The 26,637-nt window shown below is 42.1% G+C and overlaps 1 protein-coding gene across 2 annotated transcripts in view; it reads left to right on the top strand.

Moving 5' to 3' along the window:
- Positions 1 to 25,618, top strand: part of mta2 (metastasis associated 1 family, member 2) — a 35,653-nt gene extending 10,035 nt beyond the window's left edge. The window contains exons 2-18 of one of the 2 annotated variants that reach the window (XM_071478200.1): positions 1,302 to 1,369; positions 8,123 to 8,216; positions 14,134 to 14,251; positions 15,602 to 15,665; positions 15,798 to 15,915; positions 16,003 to 16,105; positions 16,717 to 16,816; positions 17,989 to 18,177; positions 18,255 to 18,329; positions 18,423 to 18,481; positions 18,570 to 18,670; positions 20,326 to 20,465; positions 20,553 to 20,781; positions 20,922 to 21,011; positions 21,100 to 21,218; positions 21,485 to 21,627; positions 23,115 to 25,618. In XM_071478200.1, coding sequence (XP_071334301.1) covers positions 1,302 to 1,369; positions 8,123 to 8,216; positions 14,134 to 14,251; positions 15,602 to 15,665; positions 15,798 to 15,915; positions 16,003 to 16,105; positions 16,717 to 16,816; positions 17,989 to 18,177; positions 18,255 to 18,329; positions 18,423 to 18,481; positions 18,570 to 18,670; positions 20,326 to 20,465; positions 20,553 to 20,781; positions 20,922 to 21,011; positions 21,100 to 21,218; positions 21,485 to 21,627; positions 23,115 to 23,268 — 1,964 coding nt within the window. In that variant the 3' untranslated portion in view covers positions 23,269 to 25,618. The remainder of the gene's footprint in view (positions 1 to 1,301; positions 1,370 to 8,122; positions 8,217 to 14,133; positions 14,252 to 15,601; positions 15,666 to 15,797; positions 15,916 to 16,002; positions 16,106 to 16,716; positions 16,817 to 17,988; positions 18,178 to 18,254; positions 18,330 to 18,422; positions 18,482 to 18,569; positions 18,671 to 20,325; positions 20,466 to 20,552; positions 20,782 to 20,921; positions 21,012 to 21,099; positions 21,219 to 21,484; positions 21,628 to 23,114) is intronic. The other variant, XM_071478201.1, reaches the window with a different exon arrangement.
- Positions 25,619 to 26,637: the final 1,019 nt, after the last annotated feature.

The following is a 26,637-nucleotide window of genomic DNA, read 5'->3' as shown; positions in this document are numbered from 1 at the left end:
ATGGTCATACTGCTCCTGGCTAGCCCTGGCTAGCTATTTTTACATTTTGTATATAAAATGTATACACAAGAGGATTTTGGTGACAGTGACCTGCAGCTTCAAGGACCTGCAGGATTCAACATTTGGTCTTAACTTGTTTCAGGCTCCTGCTCCTGACTCTTTAGACCATGGTCACATATTAAAGGTCCATATTTTACTCTTCTTCTGTGTTTTATTTGAAGTGTTGACATCCATCAGAAGATATATTTGAGGTTTTAAGAACCAAAAACATCTCAGTGTAGTTTTACCTCTCCTCTCTCAGGCTTCTCTCTGGAGCTCTAGTAACAACAGGTCAGTGAGCCAATCAGAAGAGAGGCTCTGAGTCTCTTCTGGGGCTTGGGGCATGGCTGAGGGCGGTGACTACTTTGTTGTGACATCACAAAGTTCCAGAAGTCCTGACGGCTCATTTTAAGGCTCAGTTTCTTTGTGGACTGAGGCTTTAATACTTTCACAGTATTAATATAGAACCTAGACCTGCTTTATAATTAAGTACTGAGATTTTGTACTGTTGCTTGTTAGCAAGTACAGGTGATATAGGTCAAGAGGCACATATCCTGTTTGTTTCCAAAACAGTATTTTGATAGTACCAATAGTATCACAGCACTTTTTCTTCTTTGTTTTGTGTGAATATTTAAATCCTGAGCTCTATAAAACAGATTTGAGTGAAAAATTGTCAGTGAATAAAAGTGAAAATGAAAATAAGAAATGAAAGAGTCTCAGGAGAGAGTGAGATCAGAGTGGAGCACTGGCACTAGTACTTGCTGTGGTAACACCCTGCAGTTACGACTTATGTATGATCCGAACCCTGACCTCTAACCGTACCTTACACATCAGATCAGCTGATGATATCACATTAATTCCTTGTGTGTGGATAGAGAGCCTTCCTGCAGCTCACATTACACCAGTTCATGTCTCCTCCCTGTGTTGTACAAACCTGCTTCCAGTTAGAGCTGTGTGTCAGGGTAAATGGATCCCTGTCCATCAGGTTAGGCTCAATCTTTTCAGTTCTGCCATCACACCCACAGAACATGTACAGAGCTGATGAGGTTCAATAACAGAAACGTGGAGGAGTCTGTCCAGAGGAGAACTGAGCTATCGGAGGATCAATCAGCTGTGCATTTAGAGCTGCTGTTGTAAAATGTTTTGTATTGTAACAGTATTTATTATACATAGTATTTCTTTTATGAAGTCTAGTTGTGAATTGTATATTCCCCTATGAACACACCACGAACGTTAAATCTTTGTCCTGTTGTTTTTTCCAGATTATGTGTACTTTGAGAACTCCTCCAGCAACCCTTACCTGATCCGCAGAATAGAAGAGCTCAACAAGGTTGGTGGACTTCTCTTTGTCTTTCAACAGTCTCACTCATGTTTACAGATAACAAGACCTTCTCAGCTCAGACCAGAGCCACAAAATATTTTGATTGACCGACAGTAAAGATGTTCAGTACATTCAGGAAGTCTTCTGACCCTTTCACTTTTTTCACATTTTGTTTTGTTGCAGCCTCATGTTAAAATCATTTAAATTAAATTTTTCTTTTTGCCTCATCAGTCTGCACTCAGTGTCCCATAATGACAAAGTGAAAACAGAATCTTAGAAACTGAAACATCACATTGTCATAAGTATTCAGACTCTTGAAGTTTAGCTCTGGTTCCTCAGTTTCTCTGGATCATCTCTGAGATGTTTATCCACCTTGATTGGAGTCCACCTGTAGTAAACTGTCTATATAAGGTCTCACAGCTGACAATGCAGATCAGAGCAGAAACCATGAGGAGGAAGGAGCTGCTGCAGAGCTCAGAGACACAAAAACATTTCTGCTGCATTGAAAGTTCAAGAGCTCAGTTGCCTCCATCAGTCTGACAAGAAAATTGGAAAAACAGAACTCTTCTACAGCTGGACCTGGACTAACTGAGACATCAGGGAGAAGGGTCATGGTAAGAGAGGAGACAGAGAACCTGATGGTGACTCTGAACTCCAGAAACCCTGTGTGGAGAAGGAGAAACTTTCAGGAGGATGACCATCACTGCCTCTGGACTTTAAGACAGAGTGTCCAGATGAAGCCTCTACTCAGTGACGGTTTGTATAAAAGAAGCTAAAGGACTCTGAGACTGAGAGAAACCAAATTCTCTGGTCTAATGAAACCAGGGCTGAACTGTTTAGTCTCAGTTCTAAGCATCAGGTCTGGAGGAAACCAGGTACCACTGCCTGGTGGAGGTGGCATCAGGCTGTGTGACAGGAAGACGTCAGAACTAAGGGAGAACTGAACAGGGTACAGAGTGATCCTTAATGAAGACCTGGTACAGAGTGATCCTTAATGAAGACCTGGTCCAGAGCTCAGGACCTCAGACAAGGCTGGAGGTTCACCTTCCAACAGGACGATGACCCTCAGCACACAGCCAAGACAACACAGGAGTGACTTAGGGATGACTGAGAGTGTCTTTCAGTGGACCAGCCAGAGCTCTGGCTTGAACCTGATCTAACGTCTAGAGAAACCTGAACATGTCTGTCCACTGATGTCCCCATCCAACCTCACCAGATGTGGAAAGGTTGTGACGTCAAACCCAAGAAGACTGGGGGCTGTAATCACTGCTGAATACTTATGTCAATGTGATATTTCAATTTTACTTTTTAATACATTTGCAAAAGTTACTAAAATTCTGTTTAGACTTTCTCATTAGGGGGGATTGAGTGTAGATGAAAAATGAATTAGATTTTATTATTGAGTTAAGTTGATGATTTGATTGGAAAAAATGAAAAATTTTAAGAACTTTGACATGGCTGCAACATTACAAGTAAAATATTTCTTTTCACAACAGTAGTTGTAAACCACGGCTACAGTAACGACAGGACTGGTACAGCAGCCACTTATATAACAGCAGCAGCATATGACACAGGCTTGTTTCCCAGTCAAAGGATTAAGCTCATTTATGTAATACTCTTACATTGAAGGGCTTGTGCTGAGCACCAGGAAGACTGCAGCATCCTGAGTGTTAATGACTGCTGAGCTCAATGAATAGATAGTAAAAGAGAGAGTGACCTGCTCTCCAGGCCCAGGCTGAACACTGTGTGTGTGCTGCTGCTACTTTCTCTTCTCCTGTGGTCAGTCACAGTCCAGGTCCAGGGAGCATGAAACCCCCACCAAATGCTCCTATGAGGTACTAGTATAATACCAGTATAAATCACCATGTGATCATTTCATGATATTAACTGGAGAAATTGGTTCCAAGAAAATCAAAAGTTCAGTAATAGGAAGTGGTTTGATAACATTAACCTTCAGAATAAAAGAGCCAGAGATGCCACATACACAGTCATCTACTGACTGAACTGACCTGTGTGAGGAAAACTCAGGAGAGCAAAGAGTCTAACAGCAGGCTGAAGTTAGTTTGATCGTCACCATTGGACACCCAATAAGTCCTGCACAGAACTGAAGTTAGTTTAAAGTTGATTAAGGTCTGTTTTGATCATCAGCAGGTTCTTGTCTAAAGAAGTGTATTTTAACATTTGGCCATAAAGATGGTTATTCACAAAATACCAAGACAACGTGGAGTTGAGATATTCTTTTAAAACTACGTGTCCTCAGTGCAGACAAAGATTTCCTCTTTATTCAGATCCATTCTTTCAAACTGAGCAGTTACTAATTAGGTAACTGATGCTGCAGAAAACTATTTCTGCTTCACATTGAAGCCCCTGCCATAGATGGCTGGTGGAAAACTTTAATGGTGAAACAGTGATGAGTAGTATTATCTTTGTTTAAGAAGCTTAAAGGGTCCAGTTTGGTCTTACTTCCTTTTTGCCATCATCAATAATGACAACATACTCACCAAGTTCATAGCTGTTAAAAAGTCCAACTTTACAGCAGAAATAAACATGTTTACAGCCTGGTACAAAAACTGTTCTGGTCTCTAGAGCTAATTTCTTCCTTCATGACACCTGTATGGGCTGAATATTATAGAACTCACCTGTTTACATTTTATTAAGGACTGAAGTTATGTAGAACTGAGGGCGGGGCCTCTTTGACTGACACTTAAGTGAGCATATACTTGCCGCAAACTGGCATGCACCGAAGTTTCGGCTCCACACACCCCCCACTTCTTTGCCCATATTTCGGTTGGCTGGGAGTTAGGGGCAGAGTCAGGCACCGGACCTCCAGTCGGGCCTCAGCTACAGTTTCAACACGTTCTAGCACCAGAGCAGCCTGCTGGGACTGCAACAGCAACCACTGGGCTGGGCGTGTTTCTGTTGTTGCTGCACTGGAGAAAAGGAAACAGTAGATTCCAGTGGATATTGTTTGCATATTTTGCATCTCATACAGCAGCAGTACAACTCTTGCAAATTTGTCTGGACTTTGAATTTCACCGGGTGACTGGGTTCAGCTACCGCCACCCACCAGCTGTCTACTGAAGGACGGGCAGTTCCAGCTTTACTGGGCCAGTGTGTCCATTCAAACTGTAAGTATGTCAGTAAAACGTTTTTTATGGCTTATTATCAATAGCCTACACATAACCATTTCACCTAGCAACTGAGTGATCACACTTGCTAAGGCTAAATTGCTAGCAAACTGTTCAAAATGTGTATCAGTTTCAGTCAGTATTTTCAGTGTAAAACAGATTCTTCCTCACACTGTGGACAGCAGCTCCTATTAGGCACAGAGGAACATCAGCTCAGATCCAGGAGTCTCAGTCAGTGCAGCACTGAAACAGAGTTTAGAAGTAACGTGAATAAATGCTGTGGTAACATGCACCCTGCAGTGGTTAATCTTAGGTCATCTGCATGAATTAGTAAAGTGGGCAATAGTATTTTACTGATGATTCAGTCAGTCCTGCTTCTGATCCAGCTAAATGTCCTGACGTTTAACAACGTGTTGCTCATGTTTCAGACAATCTGATCTTCACTGTCGTAATGTAATATCTGAAACATGAGTTTTCTGAAATCCACAGACTTTTGATCTTGGTGCTGACGATGAATTGAGAATGAGAGTAGTCACTGATATGAAACACTTTAGCTCAGCATGAGGAAGTACTGCTTTCAACCACAGTGGCTTATGCAGTAGCCATGGACGTGGTACAAGGGCAATGCGATGCTGTGTGTGTCTTTGGGCCGTCCCCTAAACTAAACTAACCAGGTCAGCACAGTTTAAGTTTGATACTATGATATTGCACAACAACAGTAAGAAAATAAAAAACCTGTAGGGACCAGTGCATTGCTGAGCCTCCTCCCACCTCTGTTCAGCAGTTAGCTCACCAGGGGAGAATGAAATGATCGAGTTCAACGCTGCCTTTAACAAAGTGAGAAAAAGGAAGTAACCAAATCATGTGCTGGTGCAACCAACTTCCTCAGTTGGTTGCACCTGTGAAAAGACAGTCAGGAGCCCTGAAGATAGATCATTACTACAAATACTGAAAGAAACATACAAAACTTTTTCTTTAGGATCCATCAGCACTGGGAGTGGTCTTAAGAGAATGTGAATCAAGTTTTTGGACAGTTGTGCGTCGTGGATATTCCTTAGATCCTTGACAGGTGACTAGCCGCAGCTAGCTTCAGACAAGTGTGCTTGTCAAGCTCGACTCAGCTTCCATCATTCTGAGATCAGTTTAATATTGCATGTATTATTATCTGCATGTAAAGATGTGTGTGGAAGGTAAACTTCTGCATCAGTTAAGAGGCAGCAGTAGCAAGTAACTGAGAAAAAAACACTAATTTATAGGTTCAAATTGGTATCATAGTTGTCCTATTGGTCACCTTGGTCAGTGATGAGGAGTTAGGTTGTGTTGTGTAGTCGCTTTTAATATTTCCTTTTGCAAGGAAAGCTTTCACATACATACACATATTTATTCAATTTACATATTTACAGTTAACCAATTAGCATAATATCCAAGTCTTTTAATTTTTTTTCACTTTTTAGTATCTTATTAAAATCTTTATATTAATCACGGTCTAAGGTTTTCTCTGCGTGATCTCCAGCAAGTTTGAGATGTTTGAGGCAGAATACTGAAGCAGGAAAATTGAAAAAGATTCTACACAGTCACTGCATCATTGTCAGTTAATGGTAAATATTTTATACCATTAACTTAGATTACCGTAGAAGAGTTCACTCTCAGTTCAGAGGAATAATCCTAAAACTTCTTCAGCCAGGAAGAAGTGCAGGAAGGTAGAAATGTCCAGATGGAGAGCAGCAAGATTCAGGAGAGAGACTTTCCACACAGGAAAGAGTCAGCACTAATCATGAGACAGGACAGGACCTGAGTTTAAGAGAGATGTTCTACTGCTACTGTCAAGAAAAGCTTTGTTTTAGTCTGGTCCATGTTTGTCGTTAATGACAAAACAGTTTATCTGCAAAGGACACTGCATACCACTGATTTCTGATTACTTTTATTGCAAATTTGGTTTGCAACATTAGTACTGTGATCACCACAAATACTGTTTCTGTTTTTATTCAAGAGTTTAACTATCTGCAGGTCTACCTAGATGACCATAATGAAACATATAATGTACCAGTAACACTGAATCTGCCATGTTTTACAGATTATATGATGAAGCTTGTGCTTGATGTGGTGCTTCTGCTCTCTCCACAGTATAAGAACCATCGCAGGACAATGTTATCACTGGGTTGGTGTCGCTCTTCATTTCAGCGACAGCCTGCAGACACCACAATGGTTAGCAGCATCAGGAGCGTCTTGTGGTGTCCACAAGAAGACACGTTCAGATGACCAGTCTGACCTTCTGCCCTGACACCTCGTCAGCCAGCTGACGCAGCATTAGTATAAAGGAAAATCTTAACCTTGACATGAGACATGATCTGGACTCTGTACATAAAAGGCTTTGGCCTCTTTGTGCATTATATACATGCAGACTGTATTTACATTTAATCTGCTTTAAATAAAGTCTTTTATTTTTAAGGGGGGTTTTGTCATTTTTAAATGAAGTAAGTTTAGTATTTGGGGTCTTGTTGTGTTGGAAAAATACATAATTTTCTTGCACAAAGGTTTAATATAATTACCCTGTTTTTACTATTTTATGCACATAGACGGGTCAAGAAACCTGTCAGTTTAACATCCTGGTGAGGAAAATGTGAAATAATTTTACTAGTAATCTCTTACTATGAGTAGTAAATGGTGACTCAAAACATTAGTCAGTTTGAGGGGCAAACTTAATTACAATGTTGGCAGATCACAATATAGATTGTTTAGTATTATTAGTAGTAGTATTATAACCTTTAAATAAATAACCATCTACACTTATCAAGTGAAAAGATCCAAGTTACTCTGTGAAGCATGGGCACAGTACAGGCCTCACTGTTGCTGCAGGTACCTGCTTGATCATTTCACCTTCACGTATATTGACATCGTACATAATACAGTTTACAAGTCACTGCTTCATGGTGCTCGACACTCCTGGTCTGATGAAGGGGTGATACCAGAAATCTGTTAGTCAATATCAATTCCAATAAAATTCCTCAATTTAAAACTGCAGCAAAAAACAGAAAAAATAAGAGTTGTGGTCAGGACTGAATGATATGTAAAAGAAAACCATATTACAGTTATTTTGGCAGCTACTGCGATTGTGATTTCAGCTGAAATGCTCATTTTTGCATTTCACTTTCACTGAAAAAAATCTAAAAATGATGACAGTGTTATTCTTGTTGGGGCTTGTACCAAACAAGTATGGTCCTTTATGTCTGGAGAATATGATTTGCTGTTGTGATGCATTTTACCTGCATTTTAGATATTATACGTGGCCATAATGTGATTTCAATCATTTCAATTAATTGTTCAGCCCTACTTGTAATACAGTTATCCTAAACTTGTTACCTTGATTACAGCTTACAGATGAGAAAACAGACTTTGCCGTAGGAACAATTGATTGACATTAGTGAGTAGTTAGTGTAGATTTGCTGGAAAAAACACTCATGGTTTTTACCTGCATTATGTTTTGTCTGGTATGGTAAGAAACAAAACTGATAATATCTACAAAGCAAAGCTGAAATTGGAATCAACGTGAACTGTAAATGATCAGCATGAAATGTAAACAATACTGAACCTTAATTATGGCGCTCACCTGTAACCACTGACTCTCCACTTACAGACAGCCAATGGGAATGTGGAGGCGAAGGTGGTGTGTCTGTTCAGGAGGCGAGACATCTCGGGCAACCTCAACACTCTGGCCGACAGCAATGCAAGTGAGTAGCAACCGCATAAAACTTCCTCTCAGCACGGCTCTTGTTTTTCACTGTGTAGAGCAGGTATGCTATGGCTCACTGCCTTTAATGATCCTGTTCCTCATTGTGTTTCACATAAAAGCCTCAAAGCACCTCTTCAGCTTTTATGTAGTAAATTGCACCGAGGCCTGCTTCAGGGTTAATATAAAACCATCACTTTTGTTTAAGGCTCAATGCTAAAAGCTAGTTTATGTAAAGGGACGGCCTGTGTTTATTTATTCATTGCAAACATGTTGGGTAATAAATTGTTCATAATGTTTTATATAAATCGATTTGTATTTTACAAATGGCTACTTTAAAGTGCTTATAACCACTGTTAGATATTAGATTTACACACACACACACACACTGCCTGAACTAACTTTTCTCACTCTGTGAACACGCTGAGTGATTACATGGTCACATGTTGTATTGATTGCTCTGGATTTAACACATCACTGTGCCCACAGATCCCCAAATCTTTCATCTTGATGTTTTTAACGTCATTTCTAAACTCAGTGGTTGGTCACTTTTGCTTAAATCTATATTATTCAGCATCAGATACACATATTTCAGGTACAAGCTAGTGATTTGTTAGACAAAGTGTTATATTTTAGGTTTTAGATAACAAAAACAACTCCTTATATTCAAGGTTCACTGAGAGTTTGAAATCTTTTTGGGGCAACAAAGCCTTAAAAAAATGCCTGCCCCACACACACACACACACAGATAATAAACATTGCAGACATGACAGGGTGCCATTCATTGTGAACGGAACTTGCTGGCCCCACCCACCACTCCTCAAAGACGCCCAGCAGTGTGACTGAGGAAAGCTGAACTTTGTGCAGATGTCCTCAGAACCTGGTGACATCCCATCACTCGTTTTGAAGCAAAGAGTATATTTTTAGTCCAACTCAACTACATAAGAGTGTGTGAAAGAAAATGGAGGAATAGCTGAAAGCTGCGGTCAACAGCTCCCCACCTCTCTGTGATAGAGAACTTTAACGAGCTTTAACTTTAATGTACTTCGGGGACTTGAAGAAGAAAAACAATGCATGGAAATGCGTCACTCGGGAAATGAACAGTTTTGTTGTGCACCAGTATAATCTCAGCAGAAAAACAGAACTGCCCAATCACAGCTGAGCGCAACCCTCCAGACTGCAGCCATCTTTGTACTGTGGGACCTTGAAGTAATTACCATATGCAACTAAATGATTATGGTGGTGAAATCATATCTCTACAGTGAGAGCGTTTGGCTCACTTCTGCAAGTGAAATTTACAGTGTGCAAATAAACTGAATAACATAACTAACATAAATTTAGTTTTTATTGTTTTCAGTCTGCCCTGCCACTGAGTCTGACCCTTATTTGACAGCTTACTCTATACATTTAACCTCAACATGTGACAAAGAAAACTAGAACAACATTCAGAGGCAGCATCGCTTATGCATGAAATGTAAAATAAATTATATTGCAATTATATATTATTAAAAAACACCTGAAACATAAAATAAAATAACATAATTATATGTTTGAAATAACACTTGCAATAATTATGTATTAATAAAAAAAACTTAAACATAAAATACAACAATATAATTATATTATATTATATTATTATGCACCACTCTGACTCAGACAGTGTCTTCTCACTTTCTGGAGTCAGAATCTCCCAATTAAACTTTAATTAATATCATATTAACATGTTTAGCTTGTAAACTGGAACATTCTGAATCCAAGCCTCCAGTGTTTGGATCAACTAGCTCATTAAAAGTAAGGTGTTCAATGTCAGTGGTCTACACCTGTTATTTCAATGTTTCAGACACATTTAATCAATATTTAATTTATTCTTCTCAGATCATTTTAGGCATGCAGGTGGTTTCGCCTCAGGTTTAACTGTCTGACACTGGTGAATCTGGTTGTGTGGTTGTAAAATTAACTCTTATGCCACTTCAGGGAGGCATAATAATTATAATAATGATGATAACAGTGATGATGAATAAATAAATGAGTAAATGAATATTGCTATTATTTCTAACATTTTTTCATCAGTAATATCAGCTCAGTATGTGGTTTCTGCCCCACCCTGCCATGATCAGCCAACGAGCCCAGGCAGTGTCTTGTGTGTGATCAGAGAGCCAAGGAAGTGGGAGGGTGGAGGTAGTGGGGTGGTGCTAATGGCATGCAGACTACTGAAGCCTGATCACATTTAATCATTACCCCCACCCCAACACCATAACCAGCTCTCCCTCCCTCCTCTTGGGCTGCAGTGCTTCAGACAAAGACATCTACACACACAGACACACACACACACACACACACACACACACACACACACACACACACACACACCTCAAAATGGATGCTTTTTGCTGCTTTGATGCTGCTTTTTCACTGTACCCTGCACCACACACAGATGCTGAGTGTCTGTTCTCTGGCTGTGTGTAGACAAGTCTGAGATTAGACTAAATACAGTGAAGGTAATTTCATAATATGTTGTCAGCGCTGACGTGTCCTCTGAAAGGTTTTTATTCTTTTAAAAGAACTGAGCAGTCTCTTCGGATTTTCTTCTTCTTTGTTGTATCCAGCTACTGAAGACATCATGACTCTAAATGAATTTTGAAATGACACAGTTTTTAAATGTATCATTTGACCACTGCTCTGGAAATGTAGCTTTGAATAACGAATGCCAATTAAGAGCTGAAGTTAATCAACATAGACAAAAACAGTGTGGAATCTGTCTCAACTCTGACCACAGCACAGTTCAACTAGCAGGTGTAAGCTCACATTCCTGGTGGATTATAATGTGAACAGCATAATTCTGCTGTTTATGTCATGATCATTGGGACAAACATTAAAAGAACTGCCTCCATGATAACTTTTCAGAGTTTGTAAAATCCATCCTTATAATATTATAAACCACAGTCTTAGTGTTCTGGTGTTTCAAAATCCTTCAGACTCATGGATCGATTGGAGAATCAATTTAAATAAATTATGAGAGTTGTAGGACCATTGATGAGCTAATGTTCATTAGACATTTGAATTCAGTGCAATTTGGATGTAATAGGACATATTTTGGATTTTGCAAAAATATCTTAAATACAAAAAATTAACAAAAACAGGTGAAACAAAATATCATGTATTAAATTAATAGAATAATGTATTAGTATATATTAAATTAATGTAATGAATGTATTATTTAACAAAAACAACAACAACAAACAATATCTTGTATTGTGATATTTTGGTCAGACTGCATTGAAAGATTAAATTTTGGACATCACCCAAGCACAGAAATGTCATGTAAAGTTCAGTGATTTATCAACCAAATTTACTAATTTGTGAGAGAACATTTTGTAATGCAACAGTCCTTGCATTTAAAAAAAATGCGTACAAACCTTTTTGACACCTGCTTGTGTGTGTGTGTGTGAGCTCTACTGTATGTACTGTCTGTAAAACACTGCAGATGCTTAAGATTGGTTAAGGTCTGAGCTCTACATTATGTTTACAGTAACTGCAGCCTGTGATGTGTCAGTTTATGTTTATTTGGTGCAGTTTGACTTTCGACCATCATCCTGTGGCCTGCTCTATTTGGTAGATTGACTGTAACCTGAGATAAAGCTAAGTTGAACCAGGCTCGTCTGAAGGGATAAGTTTTCAGTCTAACTTAAGTCAGACTCTATATTTATTTTTTATATTTATTTTTTACCAGCCTTTAATGGAACACTGTCTTGAAGATAAGCCTGACCTGCTGAAGTAAGCCTGGCTTTATGGAACACTCTCAGGTCTAATCTCCACAGGTCTGCCTTAGAACATTATGATCCTGAGTCAGTGATGAAGAAGTGAACAGGCTCCGTCTCTCTGCTGCTGCTCATTTGTACTAAACCTCACTTTATCTGCCTCGTTTTTTTTCCTCCTCTTCCTTCTGCTTCTACACTCACACATCAATTCTTTGTGCAGAACAAAAGGCCCTTGATCTGTCCCTGAGGGCCACAGCACAGAAAGGGTTAATTCTGACTTGCCTTGTGTCTTTGTCAGAGCGAATAAAGTGTGTATGTCTGTGTGTGTGTGTTTGTCTGTGTGTGTGTTTGTCTGTACGAGGAGTGTGTTACTGTTTTGCTGTGTGTGCTTTAAGTGCCCGTCGCTTCTTCTGCGTGTGTGCTTTCTTCTTTTTGTGTGTGTGTGTGTGTGTGTGTGAAGGGAGTTGGGGATACATGTTTGGGGGGATGGGCGCCTCAGGTTTGGTACACAGGGTTTCCTACTTTGTCTGGCAGGGACCAGCTGGACAGGAGGAGGAGGGGGGAGGGGGGTTGAGAGGTTAACAGAAAAGGGGTGTGGCTAAAGGTACCGTCCCTCTCGCTCGCTATCTCTCTCTCTCTCTCTCTCTGTTTCTCCCTCTCTCACTCTCATGCCCTCACTGACAGGGTTTCCTGTGGCTGAGTGCAGGGGCGGAGTCCACGGAGATGGAGTGATATAGTCCCTCCCCTCCAGCTTGCAACAAATTACTCACCCGCCTGAAATTGGGAATGCGGAATCTAGCGGCCAACCACACATGTACACACACACACACACACACACACACACACACACACACACACACACACACACAGAGAGAGCTGCTTATGGCTTAATTTTTTCACATTTCCTTCTGGCTGGAAACATGGTGTCACATGGTAATGTGAGGCAGTTGCATTGTTTCACTGTAAGTCTGTTAATAACTGTGTCTGCGCTTCTTTGCTCTGTAGATCAAGCACACAGTCTAAATTCATACATTTCTTAATTCAGCAACTCACACCAGGGAGTACTCAGGACCAGTGCTCTGTCTGCCCTGATAAACTGATGACCTTTGAACTCTGTACAGAGGATTAACAAAACATTAACTGCAGGAAGAAGCAAAGAAAGAAATGGATAAAAACAGTAGGTCATTATGTAAAAGTAGGTCCGTTAAAACAGAGTTGTGTACTGCTCATTTCACTGAGCACAGAGAAGCTGAACCGATCTTTAAGGACGAGGCCGTCACCAATTTCCTTTATTTTTCTTACAGTCAACAACAAAAGTGATTGCCATCATCAGTCTATGAAGCTGTTTCCAAACAGACTACATATTTTTGTAATGAGGACACATGTCACCCAGTGGAACTGTGTGGTTCATCGATGTGTTTTTGAGTCAGTTTTTGGACAACAATGGAGCTGAATGCCTCAGACAGGTGTTTGCATTGGATTTACTCCCTTCATCCTTTAGCTTTTGACACTCTCATCTGTATTGGCCAGTCAAACATATCCAAACACACAGTCCTGGTAGATTTGCTTTGTAATATGAACAGTGTAATTGTACCGTTCACCTGGTGACGGGGAGGACAATGTTTATCACTGTATTAGTAATTTTATATCATAGTATTGATTTTATATAATGTAACACAGCACAAAACTGTTGTGGGTTTTCATGCCTGATCAGCTGGTGTATGTTAGAAATTAATACCCTTTTCAAACCGTGACAGTGACACTGCTACATTAGTCTGAATGGGTCAACACGCATCAGCTGACCCTTTTTAGATACACTCCTCTTGACCCGGGTTAGATACACTGTCAGACCTTGTCTGGCTTAGAACTAAACCAGAGTCAGAGCTGTATGAATGAGTCCATCATGGGTAAAACATGCTTCCAGTACACACACACCATATACTTGTTTACTGTATGACAGGGGAAGTGTGATGACTGTAGATGTGTGAATGTGAACCTGCTGGAGGTGAACTGAGACGCTGCTGTAACCAGGGGGCAAAAATCAAACACACTGAGCCTCGAGCGAATTATGACTTTACTTGGTACCTTTGTTCTGACCCTTTGTCAGTGCACAAACTACAGCCATGAATGTGTGTGTTGATGATGTGTTTGTGTTTGCAGGAGAATTTGAGGAGGAGTCGAAGCAGCCGGTCCTGTCTGAACAACAGAAACACCAGCTCAAACACAGAGAACTCTTCCTGTCCCGACAGTTTGAATCTCTTCCTGCTACTCACATACGGTACGTGGTGAGCGGAGCCACTGTCCCACATGGACAGTGCAACACAACACTGAGCTTTGTCATGCTGTAATATTGAGAGATATTCAGATACCAGTTTTTCCTCATTGATATCAAAACAATTTCAAAAATTTCCCTTTCTGACTGGAGTCGCAGTGATTGGCTGAGTAGCATCACATGACCAGAGCCATAAAGGTAGAAAATGCTGCGCTGGTTAAAACAGAAACACTCAAATCAAATGTGATTATTCTCAATAATCTATAGGTCATAGGTCTGGGTCCGGATAGGACAGCATCAGGGTCTGGACCTGGGCCGTGGTCTGTCTGTTAGTGACCTCAGCTAACGGCTAACGTTACCAGAAATCAGTTCCTGCCAGTGGCTGCACAGTGAAACATCCTGTGTAGACTGATGTTTTAGAGCAGTGAAGAAGAATTGATTTCTGGTAACGTTAGCCGTTAGCTGCACTGGGCCTCCACGTCCCTCACATCTTTGTTTTCCTATTCATGATCAAGTTGTGACTAAATTTGATCTGAGCAACAAATGAATCAAATATTTTTAAACATTTGAAAAACTTTTTTGTTGAACTGTACTTAGTCTCATAAAATGATCATTGTGGGTGATTTTTTTTTCTTTAAATTGGTGAATCAGGGACATAAAACACAAAACATTTGTTAAAGGGTCTCATGAAACACTCTCAGGGATGTAATTAAAAGTCCAAACGTTCCCTCACTGTTAATTAAGTTTCAGAGACATTAATGGTTGTATTCAAAGATGGGAACTTCAGTCAGCTGCTTGAAGTCATGCTCTCATTGGTTGTGACACAGTTTGTAAACAGGGGCATTGTGGGTGAAGAGCCGTGAGCAAACATCCGAAAGAAACTTCAAAGTGGTGAAAAGATATGAATCACAACTTCCAGTCGAGACTTTCAGAATAAAATCAGAGTGGAAACAGGATGCAGATCATGATTCAGTGGCTACGATTTGACCCAAAAAGACCAGATCACCCACCACTGGTGTCACCCATCCCCCGCCTTCAATCCAAAACATTACCGAGAGATATTTAATAAAATTAAATAAGGAAAAAACAAAGATATGTTGGACCACCAAAGGTGAAGCCTGTGTGTTTTTAAAGTTTATTATTATTTTTATTATTGAAAATATTATTTTTTGTGGCAACATCATCCCACACTTATTTGTGTTTTTAAATTAGATCATTTACCAGCAATAAGCAGAGGTGTTAGGTGTGTGTGTGATATTGTGGTATGAAATATCTTTGTTTCACCTTTTGAAAATGTCTCTGCTCCTCTCTGTCTTGGACCTCCTGGTCTCTGAACGCTCCTCACTGTCTCCTCAGGGGGAAATGTAACGTCACCCTTCTCAATGAAACAGACGTCTTGGCCGGCTACCTGGAGAAGGAGGTGAGACACCATCTGTTCATCTGTCATCAGTGGACCACTCATGGCGCACATTTATTCTCAGCTTTTACTTTGTCACAATACAACAACAAAGACACTGGAGTAACACAATGTCTTTGTTGATGTTCTGTCCAGGACTGTTTCTTCTACTCGCTGGTGTTCGACCCAGTCCAGAAGACCCTGCTGGCAGACCAGGGTGAGATCCGCGTGGGCTCCAAGTACCAGGCAGAGATCCCTGACAAGCTAGCTGACAGTGAGCACTGCACCACACACAGACCTGAATTCAGAAACTCGAAAGAGTCCAGTAGGTGATTCTGAACCTGGTTTCTTCTTGTCTAAGGTGAATCAGATAACCGGGTCCACGAGAAGCTGGAGACCAAGGTGTGGGACCCCAACAACCAGCTCAAAGACCCTCAGATCGACCAGTTTCTGGTGGTGGCAAGGTAACGCCCCCCCTCCTGCCATCTGTCACTCAGCTGCTGCATCATCATCATCTCTAGATCCTGTTGCCATGACAACATCTGACTCAACCATCAGCTGGACAGCTTTTCTAGAGAAAACACATGAACTGACAGACAACAAGTCTGATCATCTCATGACAAAATAAAGTCTTTACACTACATCAGTGGTTTCTCTGTGGCTCAGGAGGTAGAGCAGGTCATCCACCAATCAGAAGGTCGGGGGTTCAATCCCCGCGTCCTTTAGTCCACATATTGAGCTGTCAGCAGAATATCAGCAACTGCAGTCATACAGAGATCTACCCTGGACACGATGATAAAGATCAGCTCCAGGTTCAGCACAGGGTACATCACAGTCAGTGCCAGGAGCCACACATTCATTAGGATCAGTGTTAATGCTGTTTGATGGTTTGTCTGTACTTTGTTTTTGGACTCATCATGCTGCTCACAGATTGGTCCTTTAGTGAAACACTCCACCTAGTGGTCGTTTAAAGAACATCCAGTAACACTGTACACATCACCATAGAAACAGTAGTAATGTAGTAACTGTATTTTAGACAGGTCGGTGATGGTGACGTTTGTTGTGTTTGTTTCAGAGCTGTGGGGACGTTTGCTCGCGCCCTGGACTGCAGCAGCTCCATCCGCCAGCCCAGTCTCCACATGAGTGCAGCCGCAGCCTCCAGAGACATCACACTGGTGAGACTACTGACAGCCTGAGTGTGTGTGTGTGTGTGTGAGATTTCCCTACCATATTTAAAGAACCTAATATGTGACTAGAAAACCATGTGTTTTTATATCTGATTTAATACAGATCTTAGTGTCTTGTGTTTTTTCTGGTATGAAAACAGTCAAAGTAGTTCACAGTTAACATCAGTACATGATGTAGAGTTAATGAAGGCTGGATTACAAACAGCAGCTGTGTTTCTGTGCCTCCTGGTCATTCTTTGGTAATTTGCTGCACAGAATTAGATTAATTGTAAATTACATAATATCACATCCTGAATTATTAGTTAAACTGAAGCTTGGGGCTGAGCAGCACAAAAACAAAGATCTTTAGTTGTGTCAGGTTGATTCCTGCAGGGTGAACTGTTGACGTCAGGCAGTTGTGGCCTGGGTTGGTTATTTTCATGGTTTCTATCAGCACCATGTTTTCTGATGAGGTGACAGCACATGGTAATGTTACAGTTTGTTGCTGAGGTGTTTGTCTGAGAGCAGGTGACAGGTCTGACCTGTCATCATGCTCCTCCCCATGAGCTCGCCTTGAAGTCATCACAGTCATCACTGATGTGCTGGGACACAAAAGAAACAACATTCACCTGTTTGAACAGTCATGAAATGTCATGGCGCCGCTGCCTGAACAAACAGATGCTGTGGAGGAAGCTCCTGAGGACAACTGTGGCTCTCTTCTTCTTCTTGGCAGCTTTAGCTGACACTCTCCTGGTGACTGTGCTACAGCTCCACCTCATGGACTGATGCTGTAACTCCTCTCCTCTCCTCTCCTCTCCTCTCCCCTCCCCTGTAACTCCTCTCCTCTAATCTCCTCTCCTCTCCTCTCCTCTCCTCTGTGTCTCCTCTCCTCTCTCCTCAGACTGACACAGGAAACCATGTAGTAGTGCAGCTTGTGACAGTTGAGGCCCAACTCAATGTTTTTGGCATTGGGCCCCTGATGGGCCCCTGATGGGCCCCTGATTGGCCCCTCTAACAGTACTGTTGTATTACTCTATGTGGAGCTGGGACATTGTGGTTGTGTGGCTCCTTCCTGTGTGAAGTCACGTGACAAACCTCGTATGGTAACATCACTGATGATGATGATGATGATGATGATGATGAAGATGTAACGCTTGTCTACACCTTCTCTCTGCTGTCAGTTCCATGCCATGGACACGCTGCAGAAGAACAACTATGACCTGGCCAAGGCCATGTCCACCCTGGTCCCTCAGGGCGGCCCGGTGCTGTGCCGTGATGAGATGGAGGAGTGGAGCGCCTCGGAGGCCATGCTGTTTGAGGAGGCTCTGGAGAAATATGGCAAAGACTTCAACGACATCCGCCAAGACTTCGTACGTTACTGGTTCTAATATCACACACCACTGTGACTGATGAGACTCTGTTGTAAACTTCCTGTTTCCCTCCCCAGTTACCCTGGAAGTCTCTAGCCAGCGTGGTCCAGTTCTACTACATGTGGAAGACCACTGACCGCTACATCCAACAGGTAGAAACACAGCAAGCTTCGAACACCATCAAACTCTTTGACTGTCTGTTTGTGTCAAACTCCTGATGAAGCCAAATGTTATCTCTCTGTCAGAAACGACTAAAGGCAGCAGAGGCCGACAGCAAACTGAAGCAGGTGTACATCCCCACCTAGTGAGTATCTCTGTCAGCTGCTGCACCAGGTTCCTGAGTTAGAGCTGCTGTCACCATAACTCTGTCCTCTCCTCCCTCCCTCCACTAGCACCAAACCCAACCCCAACCAGATCATGGTTCCTGGCAGCAAGCCTGGGATGAACGGGGCAGCAGGTTTTCAGAAAGGACTGAGCTGTGAGAGCTGCCACAGTAAGTATACACACACACACATATATATAGCATTAAAGTCTTTCCAGAATTAGATTAAAAATTAAAATAATAAGAAAAAACAAATTGTTTTTGACTTAATACATCTCTATGAATTGATCCGAACAGCTGAATAGTAAACCAGTAAATGTCATCAGATGTCACAGGCTTAACAGGAGTCACACGTAGAGGTTGTAGAGGTTGAATTCTAAGTAACCTGGAGATCACAGGTGTGATCAGGTGACCAGAGGAAACACAGCTCTGATCCTGAGCTTCTTTTTCTGTCATTTGTCAGAGATGTAATGAAAGTGATATAACTAATGTAAATAGAGCACAGACACAGTGATCTACAGTCTCAACACAAGTGTACGACATTGATATTCCAACACAGGACTTCAGACTAACTTTTCACATTGATCACAGTGATGCACCTAAAAAGTTCTTTGTCAGAGGCAGATGTTTTGGCCTTGTTGGATGTTGTAGGATCTGGATCAGGGTCAGATGAGATCATGTCTGCTGAGGATGTTGTGTCAGGATCAGGCATCTTAACCTGTAACTAAATACATTCACTTATTTACTTCACAATTTATTTAGATTTTCTGCTAATGTAGCAGCCCAGTCACTACATTTCAGAAGGAAATATTGTCGTCCTCCACTCCATGTGTCTGACAGCTTTAGTCACTTCAAAGATAAAGAGTTGACCCAGTAGATGATATAACCAGCTTTTAAAATACATCACACTGTTAAAGATGAAACAGTGGTGTCCAACCTGTCTGACAAACATCAGAGTGCAGTGAGGTCACAATTCAGATGTTAACAGCTCCACCACACACTGACTTCTCACATGGTTTCATTTCAATTAATGTTCAAATTTATCAGATCTGTCAGTTCAAGTGATTTTAATTCATATAGCAACAAACTAAACCACATTTTGTTGCTGATACTGATAGATGGATGGATGGATGGATGGATAGATAGATAGATAGATAGATAGATAGATAGATAGATAGATAGATAGATAGATAGATAGATAGATAGATAGATAGATAGATACCTAATTCATACCCATAGGGAAATTATTGTGTCCAGCATCTCATATACATAAAAATCGCCTAGAAACCACGTTCTTCCACCTAAGTGAATGATCTGAATCTTACCTGGCAACAGGTGATGGAGCAGTTAATTCTGTCATTATTGTCTCATCTGGGCCTCTCAAGGTGTAACAGGCTCTGGAGCAAAAACAATAGTCTTCACTTTGAATTACAGGTATTTTTTTTAAGGTTATGACATCACTCAAGGAGGGATAGGGTAGATTTTCACACAAAAACATTTATTTCAGGGAAGAAGAACATCAGGGTCAGAGCCAATCAGAGGCAGAGTAGAGGTGGGTGGTGAATAAAGTAACTAACACTTCAGACAGAGGTGGACTTGATAAATGTCTGACACCGGTGAAAATGTGTAGTTACAGACTGCAGCCCTGACAGTGAGGCAGATGTTAGCAGCTGCTGCGTCACCTATAGACAGGTTCACTGCTCAGACGTCACTGAAGTCGTCACAGAATCACCTCAGACTCTAAACCGCTGTAAAAGACTCAGAGTCATTAGTCTGCTCATCAGAGTTTCTGCCTCCTAACTCACTCCCCCTCCTCACCACCCCAGCGGCCCAGTCTCCTCAGTGGTACGCCTGGGGGCCTCCCAACATGCAGTGCAGACTGTGCGCCTCCTGCTGGATCTACTGGAAGAAGTACGGAGGCCTGAAGACGCCCACACAGCTAGAGGGCGCCGCCAGAGGAGGCTCAGTAAGTTTCCTCTCTGTCAGTCACATCTAACCTTACATCATGTTTATAGATCAGTTAGAGCAGTGTGCCTCCCTCTCTTCTGGCCAGGAGTCAGGTCCCCGCGGTCACATGACACGCCAGGAGGTGCAGGGCATGTCGCCATTCACCCGCAACGAGGGTCGAGCCAAGCTGCTGGCCAAAAACCGCCAGACGTTCATCCTGCAGACCACCAAGCTGACCCGCATCGCTCGGCGGGTGTGTGAGGACATCCTGCAGCCTCGCCGCGCGGCACGGCGACCCTACGCCTCCATCAACGCCAATGCCGTGAAGGCGGAGTGTACGTACAGTGTTCTCACATGTTTCCTGAGTAATGATGTGTTTTTAAAAGAGTAAAGAAGCAGACTACTGTGTGGCTCTGGTCTGTTCTGCTCCATGTTCGTAGATCAGACTTGTAACAGGACATGTGTGTTTCCTCAGGTATGATCCGTCTGCCCAAAGCCACAAAAACCCCTCTGAAGAGCAAAGTGGTGCCTCGACAGTCACTGGCCACCATAGTGAAGGATTTAGGTGAGGACACGTCATGTGACCGTCACTCGTCTGAAAACCAAATCACTTCCTCTTCTTCTTCTGATCTTCTGTGGTTGTGTCTCTGCAGCCATCTCTGCTCCTCTGAAGCTGAAGGCGTCCAGAGGACCCCCCACCCCCATCAACAGGAACCAGGCCAGCCAGCCCCGAGGGGGCCAGAGCCTGCTGGGAAAGAGAGGCTTTGACAGCGTCAGTATCTCTCACACACACACACACATGTTAAACCTTTTACTCTTTTCCTAAATGACCAACTCTCCTGAGGCTTCTCTCTCTCTCTCTCTCTCTCTCTCTCTCTCTCTCTCTCTCTCTCTCTCTCTCTCTCTCTCTCTCTCTCTCTCTCTCTCTCTCTCTCTCTCTCTCTCTCTCTCTCTCTCTCTCTCTCTCTCTCTCTCTCTCTCTCTCTCTGTGTGATGTTGACAAGTGATTAACTGTGCTTATTTTTCATTGGCTCTCAGGCTTCAGGCGTGCCCTACCCAGCCAATGGGAGGCCGTACACTTCAGGTATAAGAACCACCTCCCAGTCGGTCATCAAGCGGCAGAAGGTGAGCCAGGGGGAGGCTCCCAACCCTGTGGTGTTTGTGGCTACGAAGGACACCAGGTACGTGTCAGTGTCTCAGTCCTGGTGGTGTCTAAGAGCTGGAACACAGTGTGCAGCTGACTGGTGTCATATGTTGTGATAAATCCACTTTGTTAGGTTATTTTCACTGATAGTTTGAGGTTCAGGTTGTTACCACTCTCCTCTCCGTACAGGCAGCATCCAGCTTCAACCCCTTTCATTTCCTGCACTTAAAAAATAAAAATAGAAGTAAAATCTGCTCAGGTGGACGAGGGAAAAGCTTCAGTGACTAAAAGAAAATGATCACTGAGGAAAAAAAAATCTTAGGTTTAACACATCCGATAAATCTGGTTTATTCCAGTAGTCTGATCCACCAGTTTAAACCTGACCTCTGACCTGGTGCAGGAACAACTTCTCTCATCAGCTGAAACACACCTGAGCTCATTTCAGTCCTGTTCACACCTGGTGCTAACATCTGCCTCCACATCTGTCTCCAGTGATCCAATCACAGCTGGACAGCTCTGGATGTCAGTTCACAGCTGACAGTAAAATGAGTCTTCAGTGATACTGATCAGATCTCATGTCTCTGTACACAGATTAACGCCTGTGTGTTGTTGTTCTCGACTGTGACAGAGGGGCCTGTTGTCAGTGTGTGTGTGTGTGTGTGGGGGGGAGACTGTCCCATTAGAAATAGTAAAAAAAAAAAAAAAAAAAAAAATAGAAACTCAATATGTGGCGTCAGTGTTGATTCTGTGGTGCCACAAATAAATCACTCAATCAGCACTGAGAGACGTAGAGCTGGGTAATGATCGCCGTATTAAACCAGCCCTGGGGCTGAATTCATAAAGACTGTAACACTGATTAACTCCAACCTTACTCTTCCTGGAGAAATGAATAAAACAGACCCACACAGAGCACACCTGCTCTCACTGACAGTGTGGTTACACCTGTTGTCACATGGTCAACAAGTGTTTTTGTGTGTTCAGACCATAAACATAAACCTGGATGTAGACTCTGGGTCTGAACAGGGAAGCTACTGCTGAAGAGCCTTAAACCTGCCTTCTATCTAATGAGCATCAGGGGGCGACGCCACTGGTGGTAAAAAGAAGTATGATTATATTGAAGTCTATGGGAAAATGTCTCTACTTCTCACTTGATATATCACCTCAGTAAACGTTTTCCTGATGAGTTGATGGTCTCAGTCTCTAGTTCCAAGTCCTCTTCAATACAACATGATAACTCCTCACTCCTCCTCAGCTCCACCTTCCAACCAAGATGGTGACGGACAAATTACAAACTGGAGGTTTCATTTGTTTCTTAAAAATAACAGAAAGAACCAATAAGAATCATTACAGTACTGGACCAATAATGGTAGTCGAACTGGATCTGAAATGCATCGTGGGGGTGTTCACCTGAGCTGTCCACTTGTGATCAGATCACCTGAAAACAGGTGTTAATAGCAGGTGTGATCAGCTCCTCCACTCCCAGACCTCATATCTCTCCCCCCCCTCCCTCCCTCTCTCTCTCAGGGCTCTGAGGAAACACCTGACTCAGTCAGAGATGCGTCGGGCAGCGAGAAAACCTCACCTCCTGGTCCGGATCAAGCTGCCGCCACCCCCTCGCTCCCTGGCCATGCCCCTGCTCCCATCCAGCACCAGCGAACCCATCGTCCTTGAGGACTGAAGGGCAGGATGGAGGGGGGGTCTTTTATCAGGACACGGGGGTCGGGGTTGGGGAGGGTCTGTGCTCAGGCCGTCAGTTACTGGCTGCACAGTTCGCCATACCAGTAGTTTTTTATTTCCCTCTTTTCAGTGTCATTTTTCTTTAGTCCTCTGTTACTTCCCAAAAGTTGATGTGTCCAACACACACACACACACACACACACACACACACACACACATACACACACACTTAAATGACTGTACATTTCCATCAGACACACATCAGCACACTGACACCTTGGGCTTTGTAGTGTTTTATTCCAGGTCCTGAATAATTTTCTGCCCTTTTTAAAGCCGCCTGTTTTTAAATGTGTAATTTAAATCAAGATATTTCTCATCCTGAAACAATGGTGATAAAGCACACTGTTCCTCCACGTCGCTATCTTTGTGTAAATATATGCATCGTTTAAAGAGTGACACCCACAGTGTGAGGAGGTGGGGGGACACCTGGAGCAGGTAGACGGTCTCATGTGATTTGAGTTGAGGATTTGACTCGTTCTCTTCTGCTCCGTTCAGACAGACATTTTACTCCTCTGTAACCTTCCCCATCATCAGTCAGGAGCCTGGTGCAGAGTTAATAACAGCTCAATTCCTTCTCTTCATCCTGCCTGTGTCCTCCATCGTATGGAAGCCCCCCAGGGTCAGAAACTCTGAGTGAGCACAAAACAACTTGAGAGGTGTGAAGGTCGAGGGTGGAGACAGATGTGTGAGAACAGATGGAGAGACTGTATCACCCATGTAAAGCCACTCACAGCTAAGTGATGCAGCTGATCATCATACACATTATCAATGATTCTGCTGATTAGCTTCTTCACTCATCTGTTAAAACATGTCCATCACAGTTGAGTCCAGAGTCCAAGCTGACATCCTCAAAGTCCTCGTTTTCGACCAATAGGTTGGATGTTCACTTTACTATGAGTTAACTGACTGTAAGGAATGATAAGTCATCACAGTTGAGACTAATCATTTCAGTTCTGATCAGGTTTTATCAAACATCCACACAACCTGTCAATGTTTAAGTATCGATCACTGTTACACAATCAGGAAGAGACGTGGAGCACGTGAACAGATTCTTGACTTCAACTTTTAATTAATCCTGAAAATTGTCAACTTTTGTCAAACAAGTGGTGAAATGATCTGATAGACTTCAAATCTGAATTTCACTGAATCCGCTCCGAGGTTTTTATCCTGACTCGAACGGCTCTAATCACAGTTGTTTTTTAATGCATCTCCTATCACACGTCTGTAGCCACAGTTCTGTCGACCGTAACCCTGGAGTCAGAGTCTGCAGGTTCACAGTGAAGGATCATGGTGTGTTCACTGACTGTGGTTACCAGGGATTATCACGAGTTACTGTGCGACTGACACGTTTGGCTTTGAGGTACTTTGAATCTGCAGAAGTCCAAAATGTGTGAAGCCATAATGTGGAGAAAACACTTTGAACCCTGAGGTGATGTTGGACTCAGGTCACAGCATTTCTGACCCTGTAGTGTTTGGTTGGTTTGAATGAAACTGTCAGTTGATGAAAGTCTGGTAATCAAGCAGCAATATGTAAAATGTAAATGTACGGAAGACGATTAGGGCCAAAAATGAGTTCTGAAATAAAAAATGAGTCTGAAATTGAAGTTTTTCTCAAAATGTTGATTAAGTCAGGACTTTTTTTTTTCACACGGCCTCAATCTTCTTCTGTAAACGTTTGATGATGCGGAACAGAAGCGGCGTTTCTGATTGGATGACGATGTGAAAGAATCTCGCTGTCTCAACATGTGCTTTCATTTGCTTTGTTTGTTTTAGTTCCCCCTGTTTATACCATTATGAAAGGGTAAGTACTTAAAGTAAGCTGTTAATTGGATAATTATAATCCCTTTGTGTCCCTCGGCCACAGCACTGAGGGGCTACACTGGTTTTATAAGCAAGTCTGGTCCCAATGTGGGCTTTGTAATATTTCTCAAAAGAAAAAAAAGAAATTGAAGTGTTGAATTTGTAGCAAATACTAATCTGTGTAAAGTGAAAACTGGCATATTGGAACTTTTTTACATCTAAAATGTGTAATTCTGCTCCATTATTGTGGAGAAGGCTCTAATAGGCTACTGTACATGTGAAACATTGCTCTCCTTCATTGGGCGGGTGGGCTGGTTGTTTGAACCAGGGGCCACATTCAAAAGGGATGGGGTGCTGATTTTTGTAAGGTGGAGAGACAAACATGCTACAACTGAAAGTTTTTCTCAAGTGTTTTTTATTCCGATGTCTCTGTATCCTTTAATGTATCTTGATAAGAAAAGAAATAAAGAATTTTTTTTTCTTTGTGGTCAGACGAGAGTTTTTTCTTGACTGTGTTGAACAAACTGCTGCAACAGAGGAAACAGTTCATGTCCTCTATAGTTCACCTTTGATGAGATGTTTCCTAAATTAAATGATTCTGGTTCATCTGCCTTATTCTAAGATGGAGTTTAATAAAAGGTGCATAAAATTCTCAGTGTGAGGTAGCAGAATACCACCATCAGCACAGCAAACTTCAGAATCTGGTCTGCTGGTGTCTTTACGTAGGTTTTCCAACATAAGAGGAATTTGTTAAAAGTAAGTAAAAGATAGATCAAAGTTCTGCAGGACAGACACTTAATATCAATAGAAAATCTGACAACAAAATAAAAATGAAATATTAAAACATGGAGGTGGAGTTAAGCTTTCGAAGCGGCCTTGTCGGAAAGAGCTGCAGTGTTTTGATGTGACTGGTCTGGGGGCCTGACCACAGGAGATGAACTGTTCTGAGGTCTGCATGAGGAGTGGTGAGGTCTGGAAACATTTTCAAACAGACCTTTCTGCAGTATTCACAGCAGAAATTGCAGCTTTATATATTATTATGTATTAACATTTATTCATGGCGGTGGTGTGTTCGTATCGTACTGCACTGTTTTCACATTTACCCTGTGGAAACAAGAACAAACTGAGACAATGAGAACTTTAATTTCTGTCTTTATGTAAATGTTAAGACTCAAAACAATATCATCATTTGTGTTTAATGAAGTAAATAGTTGACATTTGTCAAGAATTCATCACATTTAAATTGATCCACCTGTTTTGTAGCTGTTTCTCAGATTCAAGGGGCAGGGAGAGCAGCCCGGGTAACGTGTGTGTGTGTGTTTTAAACAGGCTTGTTATGATGCCAGTGAGCAGAGGTGAGGGGCAGAGGAAGCAGAGTGCGGCCTGATGCCACAGGGACACAGACACACCTGTAAAACAGTTTCTTCTGTGTGAAGCTGAAACAAAAGAATTCTACATCAGACAAGCTCAGACCTACAATCTGACAGTGGAGGTTTGGTTTTATCTTTCT

This window comes from Trachinotus anak, unplaced genomic scaffold, assembly GCF_046630095.1.
Source record: "Trachinotus anak isolate AG129_WGS33_773 ecotype Australia unplaced genomic scaffold, CSIRO_AGI_Tana_v1 ptg000005l, whole genome shotgun sequence".
NCBI classification, from domain to species: Eukaryota; Metazoa; Chordata; class Actinopteri; order Carangiformes; family Carangidae; genus Trachinotus; species Trachinotus anak.
This window is presented reverse-complemented; position numbering and strand designations above follow the sequence as displayed.